A 20805-nucleotide genomic window follows, 5' to 3' on the forward strand; every position below is an offset into this window, starting at 1 on the left:
CCCGTCCCTTACTCTTTAATAGAGAGGGTAGAACGTTCTCCTGTTCACTGTCCGAGTTTATAAATAAAACACCATCCTACTGTATCTACAGCTCTGGCCAAAAGTTTTGCATCACCTAGAATTTTAGGATATATATGAACATAATTCATTGAACTACAAAATTATATCACAAGTCTACTGGAAGCTATAATAGCAGTACAGTATTTAATGTTATTTTCAAAATGTCAAATTTTTCGGGTTTTGTCTGTTTAAGTAGATGGAAAACTACAAAGCGCATTGTAATTTAATATGTTAACGTCACAATCCACTTTACGAAGCACAACGAGTTAATTCTATAGGGGGGTGCAAAACTTTTGGCCACAGCTGTACAGTACAAGTGAAAAGGATCTGAAAAAGTCAGCAATACAGTCATTTTACGATCATTATTTCTGCATCACTGAAAGAGCAGTTTTCTTTTACTAAAACCAGACATCTTTAAAAAGAGGCTCTATGAACTAAACATTCGTGTGTGATTGGATGATTTCTGAGGTTACTTTCTTTGTGATCGCATGGAACCTGCCCCCCGTGAATTCTTTCTTTGCAGGATTTTAATTTTGGGCTACAGCAAGACAACGGGAGCCCACTTGTCTTTGCTTGAGAGTTTGAAATTCTGGGGTTGGTTGTGATACTAGGGGTGGTCGAGCAGCTTCAGAAGACACCCAATGGACTGAACTGTAGAGAGAGGAGAGGAGAGGAGCGGAGAGGAGAGGAGAGGAGAGGAGCAGAGCAGAGAGGAACAACGGAGAGGAGCAGAGAGGAAAGGAACAGAGAGGAGCGGAGAGGAGAGGAGCGGAGCAGAGAGGAGAGGAACGGAGAGGAGCGGAGAGGAGAGGAACGGAGAGGAGAGGAGCGGAGCAGAGAGGAACGGAGAGGAGTGGAGAGGAGAGGAGAGGAGGGGAGCGGAGCAGAGGAGAGGAGAGGAGAGGAGAAGAGAGGAGAGGAGAGGAGAGAGAGGAGAGGAGAGAGGAGGAGAGGAGAGGAGAGGAGAGGAGAGGAGAGGAGAAGAGAGGAACAAAGAGGAGAGGAGAGGAGAGGAGCGGAGCAGAGAGGAGAGGAACGGAGAGGAGAGGAATGGAGAGGAGCGGAGAGGAGAGGAGCAGAGCAGAGAGGAACAAAGAGGACAGGAGAGGAGAGTAGAGGAGCAGAGCGGAGCAGAGAGGAGAGGAACGGAGAGGAGCGGAGAGGAGAGGAATGGAGAGGAGCGGAGATGAGAGGAGATGCAGAGTATTATACTGTACCTGTGCTCGGGGCCTCACCTGTCGGTCGGAGTGGCCCAGCTGCCCAGTGAGCGAGTCGGTCACCTCCTTGTACAGGCTGATGTCCAGGTAGTAGCCCGACTCGTTGGTCAGGAACAGGCGGATGGGGATGGCCTTGCCGGTGGGGGTCAGCCGGATGTTGATCTTCAGCTCAGCCTGAAGGACCCGCAGCTTCCAGAGCCGACTACCGTAGCGCATCACCATGGAGCGCACCGACTCCTCGATCTGTAATTCAGCATTCAGCACATGATACTCTACCACGACATATCAGACCCTGAACTAATCTCTAACCCTAACCCTAACCCTAACCGACTCCTCGATCTGTAATTCAGCATTCAGCACATGATACTCTACCACGACATATCAGACCCTGAACTAATCTCTAACCCTAACCCTAACCCTAACCGACTCCTCGATCTGTAATTCAGCATTCAGCACATGATACTCTACCACGACATATCAGACCCTGAACTAATCTCTAACCTAACCCTGAACTAATCTCTAACCCTAACTCTAAATCCTAACCCTGAACTAACCCTAACCCTAAACCCTAACCAATCTCTAACCCTATCCCTAACCCTGAACTAATCTCTAACCTTAACTCTAAATCCTAACCCTGAACTAATCTCTAACCCTAACCCTGAACTAATCTCTAACCCTAACCCTGAACTAATCTCTAACCCTAACCCTGAACTAATCTCGAACCCTAACTCTAACTCCTAACCCTGAACTAACCCTAACCCTAACCCCTAACCAATCTCTAACCCTATCCCTAACCCTGAACTAATCTCTAACCCTAACTCTAACCCTGAACTAATCTCTAACCCTAACCCTGAACTAATCTCGAACCCTAACTCTAAATCCTAACCCTGAACTAACCCTAACCCTAAACCCTAACCAATCTCTAACCCTATCCCTAACCCTGAACTAATCTCAAACCCTAACTCTAAATCCTAACCCTGAACTAATCTCTAACCCTAACCCTAACCCTGAACTAATCTCTAACCCTAATCCTAACCCTAAACCCTAACCCTAACCAATCTCTAACCCTACCCCTGACCCTGAACTAATCTCTAACCTTAACTCTAAATCCTAACCCTGAATTAATCTCTAACCCTAACCCTAACCCTACCCCTACCCCTGAACTAATCTCTAACTTTGGTTTATATAGGCTCTGTCTGAACCTAATGTCATGCTGCTGGGTGAGGCAGCTGTTTGGGTGTGGTTTCCTTCAGGGATTGCTGTTCTTTATCTAGGCTCTGTCTCGGCTTGCTGTAATGCTGCTCTCACCTTGGAGGGGTCCATGATGACGGTGGGGACGAAGTTCAGGAAGATGTGGTTGCAGTCGGTGCGCACGTTGGTGTTGTTGAAGGCCACCTCCAGCTCGTCCATGGCCTCCAGCAGCAGCCTCTCGCCCTCGTTCTGCAGGTACTCGAACGACGCCTCCTGCAGGGCAGCAATGGCATTACAGGGGAGCTGCCCGAGAGCCCCGAGCCAACAGCATCCACAGATATGTTCGGGAGCAGAGCTGAGGAACCTTCACTTTCATTCTCTCATATCGCGTGTAAAATTCAACCCGAGAATTTATCAGTGTTTATTAAAACATTAAAGCCTGGTAAAAAAAATGAATGGAATTAAAAAGCTGCTGGCCTGCTTCAATTCTCTCTGTTAAGAACTTTCTGCACAGATTGCGTTTTGTTCCACGGCTCTTTGTGATCACTGTGTAATGAAAGACACTCCATTATAAAGCCCAGGCGGTTGCTACTGTTGCTGTTGATAAAGGGTCTCATTTCCCATCCCTGGCAAGTGGATTTTGGAGTACACTGAATCACGTTTATCGATTTCCAAAAGTATAAATCTGATTAAAACGTAATCTTCAGTTTTTCTCAGTGTCTTAAGCTACACTGTATGCTGTTTACATGAAACAAATAGGTACAGTGCTTAGTATCTTCAGACCAGGGGAGAGGACAGGAGGAGAAGAGGAGAGGAAGAAAGTATGAGAGGACAGAAGGAGAAGAGAAGCTCAGGGGACAGGGAAGAAGGTGAGGAGAGGCTCTAGGGAGAGGAGAGGCAGGGGAGAGGCTCAACGGAGAGGAAAGGAGAGGCAGGGGAGAGGAGAGGAGAGAAGGAGAGGAGAGGAGAGGCTCAACGGAGAGGAGAAGAGAGGCAGGGGAGAGGAGAGAAGGAGAAGAGGCTCAGGGGAGTGGAGAGGTGAGGCTCAGTGGAGAGGAGAGAAGGAGAGGAGAGGCTCTGGGGAGAGGAGAGAAGAGGCTCAACGGAGAGGAGAGGAGTGGAGAGAGGAGAGCGGGAGAGGAGAGGCAGGAGAGAGGCTCAGGGGAGAGGAGAGGAGTGGAGAGGCTCAGGGGAGAGGAGAGGAGTGGAGAGAGGAGAGCGGGAGAGGAGAGGCAGGAGAGAGGCTCTGCTCGAAGGCGGTGCTCAGACCCACCTTGGTGACCAGGTCGGAGTGGCGGATGATGGCTCGTACGAAGAAGCGGTAGTCCGTGACCTCGATGCCCACCTCCACACGGGCCGCTCCCAGATACAGGTGCATCTTGTGGTTGGCACAGGGGATGGCGGTGAGCTCGAAGTTCCTCATGCGGTTCAGCTCCAGCTGGAAGGCCAGGGCGGGCTCCAGGTGTCTGTAGATACGATCCTCCTCAAACTGAGAGGGCAAGACAAGCGCAGGCAGCAAGCTTAGCCAGACAGCAGGAGCCAAAGTCAATCATACTCTGTGTGACTGCCGGGCCAGCAGACCATCTCAACAGTGCGAGCACTCATACAAAGAGAGAACAACAACACACAGTAACAAGCCAACCCCATACTGAAGAATAACAATGCAGCACGAAATAACTTGGTTTGTTACAATGCAGTAATAATATTTTCTTATGATATTTCTAGATTGTTGTTTGCATATTTGCTTTTGTTTTGAGCTAAATTGCTAACTTTCTAACCGCCCCCCCACCCCTGCCCCCCACCCGAGTAAAAAAATCCCATAGCGAAAAATAAGTTAATTCACTTTACTTTAAATGGGAACGGGCTGCCTGAGGAATCCAGTTATTTTACTGAGCTGGAAAATGCCCACAAGCTAGCAGCTAGGCTAAGTAAATTAAATAAAAGGCAATCAAATACTATTAATGGGAGTCATTCCTCTCTATGGGGAAATAATTATAAAGTTCATTATTGTAATGAGTCAGGCAGCTTTAGTGGTTGAAAAGGCACTCAAGGGAAGAGAATGCCATCATATATCAAGATACAGTGCCAGTGTCCGGACTCGCACCGATGGGTACGACAATAACAATAAGAGGAAATAAAAAAACATAGAGGCACAAAGTAAAAGCCCACAGTTTGGGGTGCGGGGTTCCTTTCTATACAAGAGAAACGTGACGGGACTGAGGAGAAGGGCAGCTGCTCTCTCCACAGCACTTGACCTCCTCCCACGTGCCTCCTGCTCCACTTCACTCAACAGCTTCTTTAACTTGCTTTCCAGCCTGAGGTCTGCTCTAATGATGGAAACAGAGGCCGACGGTGAGCTCCAGAGCTCCGCATTCAAAACCAACGAAACTAAAATAAACCTGCCAGCTTTTCTTCGCTTTCCACTTCTCACTTCAACAAACCGGTTAGTTACATATTCTGGCTGGTCCAATTAAAAAAGTATCGCCTAAAAAAATAAAGGTGGGAGGGTGAAGAGAAACGAACTGGTGAGATGTCACCCTCCTGTCTGCAAAGCACATGCATGTGCGGAGCACGCCAGCACAATCCAGCCTGCTAAGAACAGCATGCCTTCTCCCTCAAGGGGTCGGGCACAGATACGCAGACAAACCCGCTTACCTGGTCCCTGGCACGGAATGTGAAGAACTTGGGGAATTCTCTCTGTTTGTGTGGGGAAACAAAATAAGAAAAGCCCATTATATCATCACACACAAGAAAGCCCTGTGCTTCCCACATTATAAAACCCCAGAAGACATTATAAATAATACAGTGTTCAGCCTACGGGCGAAGAAAGCTACCAAGAAAAAGAACCCCCCCCCCCCCCAAACACATTAACAATGTAGCAATTCCTTCACATCCCACTCAACTTACTTATAAAACAAAAGTGAATGGCTTTCCAGAGGGGAGAAGCTGGGCTGCACGGTGAAACTGAGAGTGTGGAAAATCGTATAGACTGTGATTAAAGGTTTGACAGAACCAGCTAATGGATGCGTTAGCGGAGGTTTGCGCCCCCCCCTTCTTGTTTAATTTCAGTTCAATCTGAAAGCACACATGGAATATTGTGACACTAGACCTGCCTGGCAGGGGCACGGGGTCCCGCTGGGTGATAATCACATCGGCGCTATGGAAACAATCTCAATAATTCCCTGAAATGAGCCTGTGGAGACGCCCTGCGAATCCGAAGATTTGAAAACGATCCCGGACAGCGGATTCCTAACAGCAGTGCTCACCGCCGAACACCAGGAGAAGACGGGGTGCCTCCCAGAGGTGCCTTCCTTCCTCGGGGCCATGCTGCCTGGCAATTAGCAAGACTGTAAATACGAGAGAAAGCCAGCACGGCCGCGCGTTGTGTAACCGAGAGGAGAGAGCTCGCGGGCCCATTCTGGAAGCGGAACTCTCTTGGCTGTTTCTCGGCAACTACGCTTTTGTCCAGCTTTACAGCCGCAACAGCGTTAAGAAATGGCTTTCCATCCCTATTAACCAAAGCTGACAACGAGCCAGCAAGCGCCTGGGTTTAATCAAAAGCATCGCTGTAGAGCCATGCAATCCAGCAGCGCTACAGCAGGGCTATGGCTGCCTTACAGCTGCATTTGCCATTCCCATTAATACGAGACCAAGGCTGAGCTTCTGAACACAGTGCCAATAACCCTAACACTCAGAACCCCCTCGATGGCATTGGCAATTCAGCCATTTCCAAACACGGTAAGCAACATCTGTCTTTAAACAATCGCTTGCCCCACAAATCCCAAATGAAAGAAACATATGATGGAATGCATCACAATGCATTTCATCACACAGCTAGTCAATGGGAGCCAAGAATCCAGCATGGTGGCTAATTTAACAGGATTTGATTTAGTCGGGGGGGGGGGTGGAGGAAACCCAGGGCCTCCTCTCAGAGAGAGAGAGACACAGAGTCTTGTAATTAAGACAGGACACAGCAACTACAGTAATTACCACCGAGGGCTACAAAACAAAACTGCTCTTATCGTAATCAAGGTCTGTTCTCATCTAATCAAACAGACAAAGCCATAATCCGAGAATTAGAGGAGGCAAATGAAACATCACCGACGTGCATGCAGGTTTCCGAACGGGGAGGAGTGCGACTGGAGCACTCCTTCACCTGGACCGAAACGCTGTCTTCACGAAACAAAGCTGAACGTAACGAGCACTAGGAGCCTGTTTAACACACTGACAGATCAGGCTTTGGGGTGCGATGAAGAACACTGTTTCTGAAACACTTATTTCTACAAAGAACAGTGAGCCACTAGACAGAGCACCCTGCAAGCCTTTTCGTTTTCTACTTACGTGGAATCTCTGATCCACCTCATAGTTGACCTGCTTTCTGAAATCCTTTTCGCACAAAATGAGAGAAAGAGAGAGAGAGAAACAGAAAGAAGAGAAAACAACTAGCAATGAGTAGCGGGATTAACAAATTAAAACAAAATTACAGAATCAAAATTTAAAAATAAAAAGCAAAACACACAGGAGAATCCCTTCTATCCAAACTGCTGTGGGGTCGGACAGAGGTTAGGAAGAGGGGGGGGGTTCAGTCTGCAGTGCTGATACTGGTGGGGAATATCAGGGAGACTGAATAATAAAACAGGGTTCAGATAAAAGGGGTTCTCTGTGCTAATTCTATTCATTTTCATTTTCATTATACAATCAATTCAGAAGCAAGGCTGCAGGTAAAACAGGACAGTAACAATGATTATTTATATATATATATATATATATATATATATATATATATATATATATATATATATATATATATATATATATATATAAATCACATTTGGACTTTTCAAGCGTTTAAATACCTTTTGAGCAACCAGGAAGGTGAGTCTACGAATCCCATTGTCAATCAATACAGATTTCTGAAAAAAAAAAAATCAATAAATCCAAAATGAATAAAAGCAAGCATGTGAGGCCTGATTCGGGGTGTGTCTTCATTGTGAAGACCGGAAAATGCATTGGAAAAAGAAACTTCCATTGCTTTGCTTCGATTTATTAGCAGGCAAGAAGAAATCCGAGATCTCTGAGATGGTTGATCATCTCAACCAAGTTTACAGCCATACATACACTGGTGTGTTAGTGCTGACTGAAGCGAGCCAAGCTAACAGCTTTTCACAAGGAGAAAGCACACGCCAATTAGCATCAACACCCGAGCCTTCCTTCTGAATATTGCTCTTAAAACTGGCCAGGACTGGGAATTAAAACTGGTCAGAAATCAGGAAGCTTCTTACAGCTTTCCAAAACTGTACCAGTGAAATCCGCGCAAGCTGCAGTAAATTATTTCCAAGCACATCTCATGGTGTCAGAATTGCATTTCGATGGGAGAACCTTGTTTCGGGACGGCTCCGAGGTCAGGACGAGTTTTATTTGCAGGAGCCGGACTCTCCGCATTTCGCCTGGATCTGAAGCTGTGCACTCACTTAACATTCCCTCTTAATGAGGAACCTTACTCCCCGGCCCGTCTGTTAGAAACGATCCTGCATCGCAATCTCAGGAGCGGCTTTAATTCTCAATTTCAAGACGCTCCTACCCCCAACAAACACAACGTACAACAAGGGGCAGATAATGACGGCACAGCCGCGGGACTCTGATTGCATTCTAGAAAGCACAGAATTCACACAGCGTGGCCCTGGTTATTACAGCGAGATTAGGTCATCAGTTACCTGGAGCAACTCTATTTACACAAACTGCTGCAGCCTCAATGGGGATTCGGGCGCGGGGGGGATCGGAGACGTTATGATCCTAATTTCAAAGAGACCATGCTGGGCAGGAAGGCCATTTACACAATAGCGATTCTCAGCACAGCATCTGTCTGTGTCGCCACATCTTCCTACGCTTCAGGAGTGTTGACGAGTTCCACGGCTTGCGTGTTTTTTTTTTTTCCCTTGGCTTGTGCAAACTTTTGATTAACCCTTTATTGCACGCGAGGATATGCATGTATACTCTGTTTCCGGGTTACCAATACAACAGTTGAGTGTAAAGGAGATTTCTGGAATAACAATGTATTTACTAAACAGAGAACTACTTTAATAACCAGAAATTGCAGTTCAAATTCTACTAGCAACACCGCCAGGTAAAAATGACCTAAAACATGAGGCGCTGGAAGTGAAAACAGGAATACCTATTTTATCAATCCAGGTCTCTGATCCATTTCAAAGTGCTGTATAAGCTTTATTTAAGGACTACTACATTTTTTGTTTATAAATAAGCTTTGTGTGCAAAGGGGTTTGCATTACAGCACAGATCAGTGCGCTGCGTTAAAAGAGGTCTTTTTATTGGTGATGGGGATTAAAATTATGAAACGTGTAAACTCTCTAAAGCCCTCAAGTGCTGATAGAAATTATGTGCATATTTTGAAAATAAAATGTAAAAAACCACATCTTCTCGGTGCTAAAGAGAATGCAGGCTGGTATTTTCAGGATGTTACGGGTTACCAAATACCTCCACTCTGACATGCGCCACTATTCTGCCGAGTTGTAAGCCTTTAACTAAACGACGGCTACCTTTTTACAGCAAGTAATCCTCTTAGGAGGGAATCTAGCTTTCCTGCGTGAAGATTTATCACGCTCTCCCCCCCCCGCAACTTCAGACACATCTCTGTACGCAGCGTGTGAGCGGCGCGGACGCTGTGGGATAAAGAAGGGCTCAGAGTAGGGGCATTCCTGCCTTCTTCCAGGTGTCTCTTCAGAGACAAGGAGCCACAGTCACAAAGCTGAAGATTAGAAACCGCCAGGGCACTGGGAATTGGGTCTCTTTCAACTGAACCGATATATTATGCATGCAAGTACATGCTCAAAAGATTACTTTATTTAATCCATTAAATATTTCTGCAAATACTATAAAAGGTATGTTGCAGGACTGTTAAAAGATAAACGGCACAAACATGCATCCATGCATACAAAAGGAAACAGAGGTTATTCAGAGTGGATTACAAACCCGCATTCAGTACAAATACATTTCTATACATAGCGTACGTTCTGCACACAAACACCCATCAAGAGATCACTCTAGAAGGCTCCACCTGCTTTATGTACAATGATTTTACACTCAGTTTTAGGCACTGTATTAAAAAAAATATAGGAGCGCAAACTGAAAAGGGTGTAAAATAATATGAACATTAATTCTGAATTGAGTTCGATCCATAATGTTTCACATGTACCATGCATGGCAATAAGAACCCAGAAGACGTTCTCCCTCCCAGTCCAGTGCAGCGCTCACCTTTGATTGAGTGAACTCTTTAAACATGGCAGCCAGTGCATCATCCTCAATATCACTGTCTGTCTTAATGGCCACATTCAGGATGTGAATGGACTCATCTTGGGCGCTCTGTAATTTAAAACAAATTAGAGATAATGCCGGTCTTCAGATATTGCCAAGGTAACAGGCTCATTCTGTCACAATGACACAGCTAAGGAAATGAGATGAAATATAACCAAATTACAATCTTGGGTGGGATTGTTTGGACTGGAGATCCACTCCAGCAGCCTGTCAAGACTCTAAGTAGCTCTTAATACCTGCTCCCATCTACTGAAACCAGCCATTTTCGGTGCATCTGCACGGTACAGCTTAAATACTTCACATAATGGAGAACACAGATAATGCGTTTTCCCCTGACCTCTGTTAAACAGCACAAACTGACACCATAACTCTGGATAAGTAGCATTCAGCAACTTTTCTTTATCGTTCTCAACCAGTTACTTTTTACAGCAGGCTTGTGTTCATACTGAAAGTTGCAGAATACAAAAAAGCAAGAGACAGAAGAGTGCTGACTGTGAGAAGCAGGTGCCTCTCCACAGAAGGGTATTGCTTGTGTGCTCTGTGCTGCCTGCTCGGTACTGGTGGCGGACTGGGATCTCTGCATTCTCACCTTGTTGTTTTCCTCACAGTACAGGGCGGAGTGGCCAGGCTCCGGGAATGTGGGGCTGGGAGGCGGGGAACCGCAGAAGCAGCTCATCACGTCATCGAAGTTTCTAAAAAAAAAAATAATAAAAAGCCATCAGCACCAATAAAACGTTTGAGTCACCTGGCTTCCTGGTCCCGAATTGATCTTCAGAAAGAGCTTCAGCTCAACACCACCTTGGCGTCTTTGCATGGTTTTTAAGCACATCGTTGGTAAACACGACACTGAAATGCAAGCAGTGGCGCAGCGGTAACGGCCAGGGCTGCGGCCCCCTCACCTCATGAAATCGTCGAAGGAGCGGAAGGAGACCATGGCGCCCATGCGCTGGCAGGGCGGGGTGAAGGACGTGTCCAGCAGCACATCGCTCACGCTCGCCACATGCTGCATCCCGTAGTGGTTCAGGTTCGACCCAAATGACATTCTGGATCATGACACAGACAGTCTGTTAACATCCTCATCACTGGGCTTGTTTTAACTTCAGAGGGGACAAACAAGAACAAACAGAGCACCCCCCCACCCCTCTAGCTTTCCCTTTCTACCTCTAAATGTTTGTTAAAATGTCGACCCTCTCACAGAAAATCCCCATCCTAGTCCCTGGAAACACTGACAGAAAGCTCCTGGCACAGCCAGCTATTTTCAGGCTGGTGTTAATAATAAAGAGGTTATATTAGAAAGAACCCGTATTAGCGGTTCCATGAGGTACAAACCAGCCCCCCTGAACATCTTGAATCTCGATCCTCAGCCTGCTGTGACTGGATCTGCACAGACAGGGGTACCATGAGGTACAAACCAGCCCCCCTGAACATCTTGAATCTGGATCCTCAGCCTGTTGTGACTGGATCTGCACAGACAGGGGTACCATGAGGTACAAACCAGCCCCCCTGAACATCTTGAATCTGGATCCTCAGCCTGTTGTGACTGGATCTGCACAGACAGGGGTACCATGAGGTACAAACCATCCCCCCTGAACATCTTGAATCTGGATCCTCAGCCTGCTGTGACTGGATCTGCACAGACAGGGGTACCATGAGGTACAAACCAGCCCCCCTGAACATCTTGAATCTGGATCCTCAGCCTGCTGTGACTGGATCTGCACAGACAGGGGTACCATGAGGTACAAACTAGCCCCCCTGAACATCTTGAATCTGGATCCTCAGCCTGCTGTGACTGGATCTGCCCAGACAGGGGTGCTGCTCCCATCACTCAAGACTAATTAGAGCATGCGCTTCTGAAATACTTAGCAAACACCCAACATGCTTCTGTGTCGGTCAACACAGCTCTGAACAAAGTGAGGACAGCACGAGGAGGGATCTCAGCATTCCACAACCCTGCAATGGACAGCAGCCATCTCCTAACCTTAAACACTGGAAACTGGGAAAGCAGGTTCTCAGGGAGCAAGACGACAAATGAGATGAAGAAGAGCACCTTCAACACTCTCGGCATATTCAAACCAGGATGCATGTCCTCAGCACCCTTAAGGGGACGGGGAGAGGCGCAATGCTCTTAAACTACTGAAATGGAATGATTTCTCACAAGCACAGCTCCAGTCAGTCACCAGCTGCAGTGCCAGCGAAATTGCTTTGAGGGTTTTAAACATGCAGTATGCTCATGTTGATGCAAAACTAGAAACTACTAAATGTACTCAATGCATTGTACATTGCCTGCAGGACACACACACACACACATATATACACACACACACACACACACACACACACACACACACACACACTTCAATTCTATAAAACAGCACAACATTCAAGACATGTACAAACACACAGGATTACTGCTCTGCTAAATGCCAGCTCATGCCATGCTACATTAGAACGGCACTGATTAGAACACCACTGTTTCATTTACCTTTGCAGCTGTTAGAAGCTATTAGCCATAAGCAAACATGACAACATTCACCCCATTACCATTCAGAACAAGTCAAACCTGCTGGTAACAACCAATCAGAGGACCACGTGTCCCTGATGCTCTCTAACATGTACAGTGAGATGATTTCTACATGGGAAGTGCGCTGTGTGGGGGTCTCTACACACAGGTGGTCTTTATTCAAGGCTTGATAGCTCCCTCCCCCCATATAACTACGCTGTACAACTTTGCAACAATTCTAGATTCTAGCAACTGGATTGAAAAAAAAAAAAAAAGTAATTTGTACAATACCTGTTAAGAGTGGGGATGTTCCCTCTGCAATCAAACAACATTGATTATTGATTGGTTAGTGCCAGCCAACACAAGAGAGAATGCAGTCACTGATCCTGAGCGAGCGAATGTGTGTGTGTGTGTGTGCATGCGCGTGCGTGTGTGTCAGCTCGGAGCTGTCTTCTTACAGAAATGATATATTTAATTGCAGATGTGTCTCAGATTTTTCTATATTCTCTAACAACGTGCGTAGCATGCGATTAAAACGATCTGCAAGTCATTTGGACAAAAGTGTCTAAAACCCACCCTAAGACACTTCCTCCAAGTTTAATGAAACATGAATCGTTTTATTTTGCGTTTTTGTCATTCCGCTCCGCTCACTGAGCCAGTGACATGTGTACGTCCAATTCAAACTCCATCTCTAGTTGAAAGATATGTAAGAGGTTAAGTGTAATTAGTGATTCGCTCTTGTTTAAGATTTAGATTTCAATTCTCAAGTGCTCTCATTCCTGGAAGATTTTAGGTGAAAAAGCCAAGTGCATGCAAACAGTGAGTTTCAGGCAACAAGCCATTGACCAGTGCGGTGTGCTCGTGTGAGGCAGGGCTGAAGCTCATAATAGAGGAATCAGAGAGACAGACACAACAGAACAACAAACACAAACATGTCTGGGATGCTAGGTTTATTTTAACTATGATCTGTCACCCAGTTCAGTCTATCCCTGCTGTATTTAATTTTTATTTTTAAATCATGCCTGGTGCTTGTTTCTCCTATCCAGCACTAGGTTTTACTGAATTCTGTCTCTCAATTTTCCATCAAGTCATCCAGAATGCAGAAACATTCCTATACAGATTCTTTTTTTTTGTTACGCTGAACGCTGTTTTCTCATAAACATTTCTTTAAAGCAAGAGACAAAATGTAAATTATCTCCAGCAAACGATCAAGAGTGAAGGCAGCCCGGTCCTGGGCTCGTTACCTGTTGGGATGAGAAGTGGGGAGCATGAACTGGAACTCCACCACGCAGGTGCTGTCTCTGAGCTGCCTGTGCTGCACGCTGTTCAGCTCGTAAGCAATGTACGCTCTGCGCACGTACACCTGGGTGGGAGAGAGAGAGGAGGGGCAGAGCCGTGAGGGATCAGCCCACACCTTCACGGAGTCCTGCGCGGGTCACAATGCAGGGGGAGGGACCTACCTCAAGAGCAGCCATCCTCACCACCTGGTTGCTGTGATAGAAGAAGTTTGGAAGCACGTCAAAGATGGACGTCTCGGACAGGATGAGTTTCTGGAGATCAACGGAAAGGATCGGGAGTCAGGAGAACATTAAACAACTTCACAGCTCTGCCCAGAGCTGGGCTGCCACCCCACCCACAGATATGCAAGCAGAAATGTGTCGGCCTCTCTCTGTGGGTGCTGTACTGTATACACACACGCTTGTGTTGTAGTTGCCCTTCGACAGATGTTAGATCTGTGGTTTGCTGCCTGCAGTTAGTTATTTTATACTTGAACACTTGGGCAATGGCTTTTCAATAGGCTTTACGTATTACTAGACTACATCAATCCGAGCTGGTCCATCCGCTGTGCTTGCTGTCAAGCCTTGCAGGAAACCTCCCGCTGCTCCCGTGATGAAGCTTGTTCTCCGAGGCCCCTTTCCAGTGATCTGTGGAAAAGCCTGTTATCGGAACACAGCACTCGTGGGCACACGGCTTCTTATTTGAGAACCACAGAACTTTTTTACAGGGCACTGCACATGCAAACAACTCAACAAATTCATTCACAAAAACACTACTCCAATACTGTTCTAATTAGACTGCATTGCAGCTAGTGTGAACTAACCAGATGCCACACTTAATATTTGCAGGATTTTAGTAAAATATACAACAACTCATTTTTAGGTAAATTACAATAAAGGGGTAAACTTGATCAACCCGCAGCCCTAGTTACCCTGCATTTACCCTTCAAATAGGTGCAGGTGTATGCAATCCAGGGCAAGGAGATCATGTGTGTGGAGCCTCTTATAATATAAATGCTTTTGCAGTTTAGGGTTAAACATCTTCGCTTCACAGATGTCTTGCCCCAAACTGCACAAGACAAGTTAATAAGGTAGCAGGTGGCATTGCCAGGCTGTGAAGAGACCCACCTGCAGATTCTCGATGCAGAACTGGTGCCCGTACATGTCGATGGCAGACAGGAAGATGGACTCCACCTGGTTGTGCCGCAGCTCATAGGAAGGCAGGTGCGAGGCGATTAACACCTGGGGAAGGAGCAGGTAACACAGGGCAGGTAAGACTGGGCAGGTAACACAGGGCAGGTAACACAGGGCAATGAAAGAACACAGCCCGGAGAAGGCAGGGTCTCCAGGTCAATGCAGACTCCATCCAGTGAAGAGAAACTGCAGCTAACTACAGCCTGAGCTGAGCTGGCGTGCTTTCACACTTTAATTACATGTCAGCTTTCATTAAACTAGGTGCAAATATTCAGTAATTAACACATAATTAGATATCAATTAACAGTAATTAACAATAACCAAAAAAAACATCTGTGTATTCGTTACACTTCATCATTTGGGTAAATTAATTACAAACAGCGAAACTTGGGTCTGTCACTTTGTCTGTATTTTCCTCCATCTCAAAGTGTATTTTATAAAGACTTTTATCATGCAGGATATTGTGCGTATGGGTTCTCGAGACTCAGCCGATATCCCTGGCACAGCATACAACAATGCAGTTCAGCACTGTGTGCTGTCTTGTGTTCTGCATCATGCTGCCAACACCACTCTGCCACTGCTGCCCCTCTTTACTGCACATTGATTGTGAGCAGTGCCTGATGAAAGAAGCAGCTGTACACAAATCAAGAGGCTGATCCTTCGACCCCAAGGAGCCCCGACTCTGCAGGACCAGAACCCAGTGAGGTCAGAGAGCCGCTTCAAACGAGCCCCTTGTTACACACTCCAGTGCACAGGCTCCATGGAACTGAAGTCCTTCCTGTAGACTTTGATAGCCCTGCGGACAGAGCCAGCACGATCTACATTGCACACAACACTGTGTCTGAATCCACACTGCACACAACACTGTGTCTGAATCCACACTGAACACAACACTGTCTCTGAATCCACACTGAACACAACACTGTCTCTGAACTAGAACCAGGGTAAGGGGACCGGGATGCAGAGAATTGACCAACCAATAAGAGAATGTCAGTGTGTCACTCTGGAGAAAGGCATTCCTGAGCTGTCCTAGGCTTTCTCTGACTGCTAATGCAACAAGGAAGGCGGTGCTTTAGAGGGATTCAATCATTTAAAACTAGAAAGCGTACTACTGGGAGTTTAACTGAAGCGAACACCCCGAGCCACTAGGGGGCAGTGTAACTCACCTGGCGCGCTCGCAAGGACACCTTGGCATTGGTGGTCTTGCTGAGCTGGGTGAACTCCGTCAGGATGGTCATCAGCTCGTCGGTCAGGGTGGGGTCGCGCCCGCACAGCTGGTCCTGCGGAAACCAAGACAGGGGTCAGCGTGGTTCTGTTACGGAGAGACACCTCCTCGATTGGCAAGCCCTGCATGCCGGGAGCACTTTGCAAGAATCGCCACTTTGTAGTGATAGTGAGCAGCACCTGGACACATGTTGAAATGTGACCCTCCTGGATGGAGATGTGCTCCGGGAGAACGTGAATTGAAGATCACGACGAGTGAAGCGTCGCTGCTGTTGATGTTAGAAACAAGCGGACAGGCGTTTGGGATCGTGCCTTTGTTTTTGGGTTCACGGCGGTAGGTTCTACGTTACAGTTTATGACAATGTGTTTGAAATAATGGATAAGTTAAGTGCAAGTTCTGTACACTTTTGAATTCGTGTACAAAACTTGTGTACGAGACACTGTTTTCAACAGTGATTAATACTAAGCGCCACATCAAGAGTCATTCATCACGTAAAGCATGCTGCTGCTGAAGCTCCTTCCTGTGTAGAGGTTTGTATTCATTATTTAAGCCTGGCATCAGTAATTCAGTAACAAATGCAATTATTTCACATTGAATGAGATCCTCGTCACACGTGTCCAACACTGCCAGAAACAGAACTCTTATTAAAAAATAAATAAAATATCCCACGGCATCGCTGCCAGGACACACCTGAGTGGGTGACGGAGCAATCAGAAATAAACTCTTACTGAACACGAGACTTGACAGCAGGACTCAGAAACACTGTCTGCCGCAGGGCAAAGACCATCACCGGGACATACAGAAAGATGTGTGACTTTCATTTCATTTTATTTTATTTAAAACACACAGCGCTCCCTCGATCTTTCACCACTCACTCGCTGACCTCATTCACTGTGAGGCAGGCCTGTTAACAGTACAAGCTGAACGTCTTTTCCTGTATAAGGACTCTTCACTGATTCATAGTTTTCATTCTGTAACTCTGAAACAGAGCACCGTATACAGTGTGTGTGTGTGTGTGTGTGTGTTGCAGTGCAGCTCTGGAGTGACGGGGCAGGCAGGCGGGTGTGGGGGAGGGGTGATGAACTGAAAGCCCTCACACCTCCACGACAACCCCCATGTAATTACACACTCGAGTGGCTGGACTGAAGAAAATTGAAGGCCTGAGCTGGCGAACAGCTGCCATTTTCCCTCCCCATCACCGGGCTGTGATTACTAGAGAAATGAACAGGCCGGGCGCAAGCTCCTTCACAATTCTCCCAGGAAATACAGCTTTGTGTCCGAGTAATGAGATTCTTATAGCACGACCCTAACTTACAATCACAGCGAAGAAGAAATAAAACAGGACACGGCCCCTATCGCTTCCAAATGAGTACCTCTCCAAACACCAGAGAGGTGCTGGGGGGTGAGGGGGGGGCACCTTTTAGCAGCATGCATGTGTTCAAAAATATATAGAAAATCAGTCTTCAGCAGCCCTGCAGTGTTTGCCTATCAGGGTGTGTATCGAGTGTGTGCTGGACACTGAAAACACCCCCTGTTTTACATCTGCTATAATACATTCTCATTGGTGTCTTTTAATGACAGTGTTTTAAAATTCAAATCAATACATACAATCTAGTTAAGAGAATCCATCAGACATGCAACAGTCATCTTAAAGGTTGAGAAAGATGAGGTGGACACCAAACAGCGCTTCACTGTTTTTATTTACAATGTAAATGACTTTGCCGGGAGCACATCCACTGCTGAGGATTCAGCCACTAACGCTTTCTTTCTATCACAGAACACGTTATCAGGTTTAATGCTTGTTTCGTTTCCCCTGCTGTGTAAGTACTTCCTTTCTGCGAAGCAGATTTTAGAGGAAGGCCCAACTCAAATGGAGAGGTCAACACTCTGCTTTTGCATGGTCTGCAGTTTGCATGGTGATTGGAACGACTGTGAATCGAATCACAGTAAATACAGCTCTGCTTTCCCTCTCTGTTCATTGCATATACTGAAACGCAGACACGAAAAGACAGACACTGAAAAGACACGCAGACACGTAGAGACACGAAGACACGTGCAGACACACACACACACACACACAGACAGAGATGCTGTAGACACATGCAGGCGCATGCAGACACAAGCAGATTCATGCAGGTGCACGCAGACACGCGCAAACACACGCAGACCCATGCAGACGCACGCAGACACACGCAGACCCACGCAGACACACGCAGACGCACGCACACACGCAGACGCACGCACACACGCAGACGCACGCACAGTCAGAGCTGCTGTAAGAGAGAGCTCTGCACTCACAATCAGCATGGTGACCAGCAGGTTCTTCTTGGTGACCTGGGCGTGTGAGAAGATGTAGTTGAGCACGTTGACCATGTCTCCCTTGTTCTCCTCGCGCAGCGCGAACACGCACTTATCATAGTGGCCTGCAGCGGTCATAAATAAAGCCATTCTTTATTTATTATCATTACATATGCAGATATTTCAAATGCAACGCTTTCCATCCTGGTGCTATTGCATGGCTGATTGACTGAGATGGACAGCGAGAGTATGTGAGTTTGAACTACTGCAAGTCACAGGAAATAAAAGCAACTTTCCATCCACAGCACAGACTTAGCTGTAGAACAGATATCTGCATACGAGCAAAGAGCAGGAAGATCTTCAGTGAGCCAGAGGTGTAAGAAGAGGCAAGAAAACGAATGTTAAAGCCTTGGCTAGCACTGCCCTCAATTGAAGTGAATTGTGTGCCTCTGAAAGCAACGTGTACATAATAATAATAATAATAATAATAATAATAATAATAATAATAATAATAATAATCATCACTGGAGAGTTGCACACCCCTGTGCTGCTGTGGATTTCAAAACGAAAAAAAAAAAATCTATTAATTCATAGAACACAAACTGGAAGATAATTATGTCTGGGTGAATTAAAACATTACAATTAAATTATGTGTGAAATAATGTTTACTTTAAATGCGTTCCTGACAGCGAGCAGAGTGATGACTCTGACTAGTCTTGCAAGGAAATAAGCCACGCTGGACACAGAGAGGGCTCGTTAGCTTTATTACGCAGTGTGCTGGCGACATCAAGTGGCTCTCAGGGGTATTACACAAACACACTATTTAAACTCTGCCACTGTATCAACTGTGCCAGAATGAAAATGTTAACAATCTGAGCATTTGATACAAGACTCAACTTAACTCCCTGTAAAAATACATCATTCAAGACTAGACATGGCAGACGATTCAAGGCAGTGTTCCTTTGAAGCTGAGCTTCTGCTTGTTCTTACCGTTCTGGAATTGAATCTCCACTTTGAGGTACTGCCGGAGTAGATCCATGACCACTGCCTTCATGTGGCCCCTGATTCCACTGCGGTACCTGTGGGGACACAGTCGAGAGGCCCCTGAGACAGGAGGGACACAGACACCTGCAAGGGGTAAGGCTGAAGGACAGGGAGGGGCCAGCTACTGTGAATGTGCCCTGATGTGCGCTCAAGACCACTCAGGTGTTTCCATGTATTTCTTTCAGCAGCTCTACGTTTAGCATGTCAGACGCCACCTCCCATTTACAACCTGAGCGGAGTATCCTGCTCACTTACTTCTGCACCAGCTGCACGATGCTCTGCGTGTTCATGAAGAAAACCTCCCTCTCGGACTTGCGGTTCAGCGTGGCTGCGTGGCTGTCCAGGATGTTAGCAATCTGAAACCAGAAGGACACACCCCTTTAGCACAGGTCCCTCTGCAAACGCTGAAGCTTTCCACTTGCTGGTGATTAATGCATGCTGCCTCACTACTCCATTAATATTGTTAAGATCAAGCCAGAGTAAACATGCACTAAAGAGGGAGAAGCCACAGCTCATGCTAGAGACTAACAGCCTCAAACAAAACTGAGGTTGTACAGCTTGTCAGTGACAGCTCAGGGATGGAAATAAGACTCCTACTGCATAGCAGCTTCACCCATTCCAGGTTTTACTACGAGACTAACTTGATTAGCCCCAGTGTGTTGGTAACAAGGTCAGATGTGTCTTACTAAACTCGTTGTAAAAACCAGGAACGGATCACACTGCTGTGCAGTGGGAGTCTTACAACAAGCTCAGGTGTGTCTTACTAAACTTCTAGCAAAACCAGAAACGGATCACACTGCTGTGCAATGGGAGTCTTTATACCTGCTGGCTGGGGAACTGGCAGAGCACGGAGGTGATGTTGCTGGCATACTGAGCCATCTCCTTCTTGATGGCCTTCTCCACGGCGATGGGGATGCGCACCGACACACTGGTCATGATGTCCTGCAGCTCCAGCAGGGGCAGGGAGGGGTCTCGCAAGGTCTTCATCAGCCTCTCCACCCACTCCTTCACCTGAGGACACAGGAGGAATCCCTATACCAGGGCAGTGCAACTGCAGAGTTCAATTAACTTCTCTAAAAGAGTGTTTCAGTTTGTAATGCACATCTCGCTCTGCCCCCCCCCCCACCTCCCCCCGTACGTTTTTATAAAATTGTATTCCTTTCTAGATATATTTGTGAGTTTTACATCAGAAATGCTCAAAGAAACGTCGTTTTGATGATTCTCTGCCTGATTCGATTCCTTCAGTATTTCTGCACGCAGCACTATGGCACTGTGTTCTAGCTGGCTGCAGGCCTGGCTGCTTTGCGGGTACCTTGGTGCTGAAGAAGGGCTCAGGCAGGCAGTACCCATTCATCACGTTTACCAGGTGGTCCAGCACGCTGTGGAAGACACGGTGCAGCTTCTCTCCGTGCAGAGACATGGCCTGGATCAGGGGCAGCTTGCCAGTGTACAGTTCCGCCTGGGAGAGGG

At 46.6% G+C, this 20805-nt stretch overlaps 1 protein-coding gene across 1 annotated transcript in view; it reads right to left on the reverse strand.

Annotated features, from left to right (window-relative positions):
• Positions 1–1152: 1152 nt before the first annotated feature.
• Positions 1153–20805, reverse strand: part of LOC121308805 (acetyl-CoA carboxylase 1-like) — a gene marked incomplete at its 3' end in the record, with an annotated part of 32165 nt that continues 12512 nt past the window's right edge. The window contains exons 19-37 of the mRNA XM_041241449.1: positions 20648–20794; positions 20158–20346; positions 19591–19691; positions 19282–19370; positions 18292–18416; positions 15935–16048; positions 14703–14816; positions 13758–13847; positions 13542–13660; positions 12589–12612; positions 10697–10840; positions 10387–10489; positions 9738–9845; positions 7325–7381; positions 6810–6854; positions 5124–5165; positions 3742–3957; positions 2586–2741; positions 1153–1520 (exon numbers count right to left, since the gene is read on the reverse strand). Of these exons, the coding sequence (XP_041097383.1) occupies positions 1153–1520; positions 2586–2741; positions 3742–3957; positions 5124–5165; positions 6810–6854; positions 7325–7381; positions 9738–9845; positions 10387–10489; positions 10697–10840; positions 12589–12612; positions 13542–13660; positions 13758–13847; positions 14703–14816; positions 15935–16048; positions 18292–18416; positions 19282–19370; positions 19591–19691; positions 20158–20346; positions 20648–20794 (2351 nt within the window). The remainder of the gene's footprint in view (positions 1521–2585; positions 2742–3741; positions 3958–5123; positions 5166–6809; positions 6855–7324; positions 7382–9737; positions 9846–10386; positions 10490–10696; positions 10841–12588; positions 12613–13541; positions 13661–13757; positions 13848–14702; positions 14817–15934; positions 16049–18291; positions 18417–19281; positions 19371–19590; positions 19692–20157; positions 20347–20647; positions 20795–20805) is intronic.

The sequence above is a fragment of the Polyodon spathula genome, unplaced genomic scaffold (genome assembly GCF_017654505.1).
Source record: "Polyodon spathula isolate WHYD16114869_AA unplaced genomic scaffold, ASM1765450v1 scaffolds_780, whole genome shotgun sequence".
Taxonomy (NCBI): Eukaryota; Metazoa; Chordata; class Actinopteri; order Acipenseriformes; family Polyodontidae; genus Polyodon; species Polyodon spathula.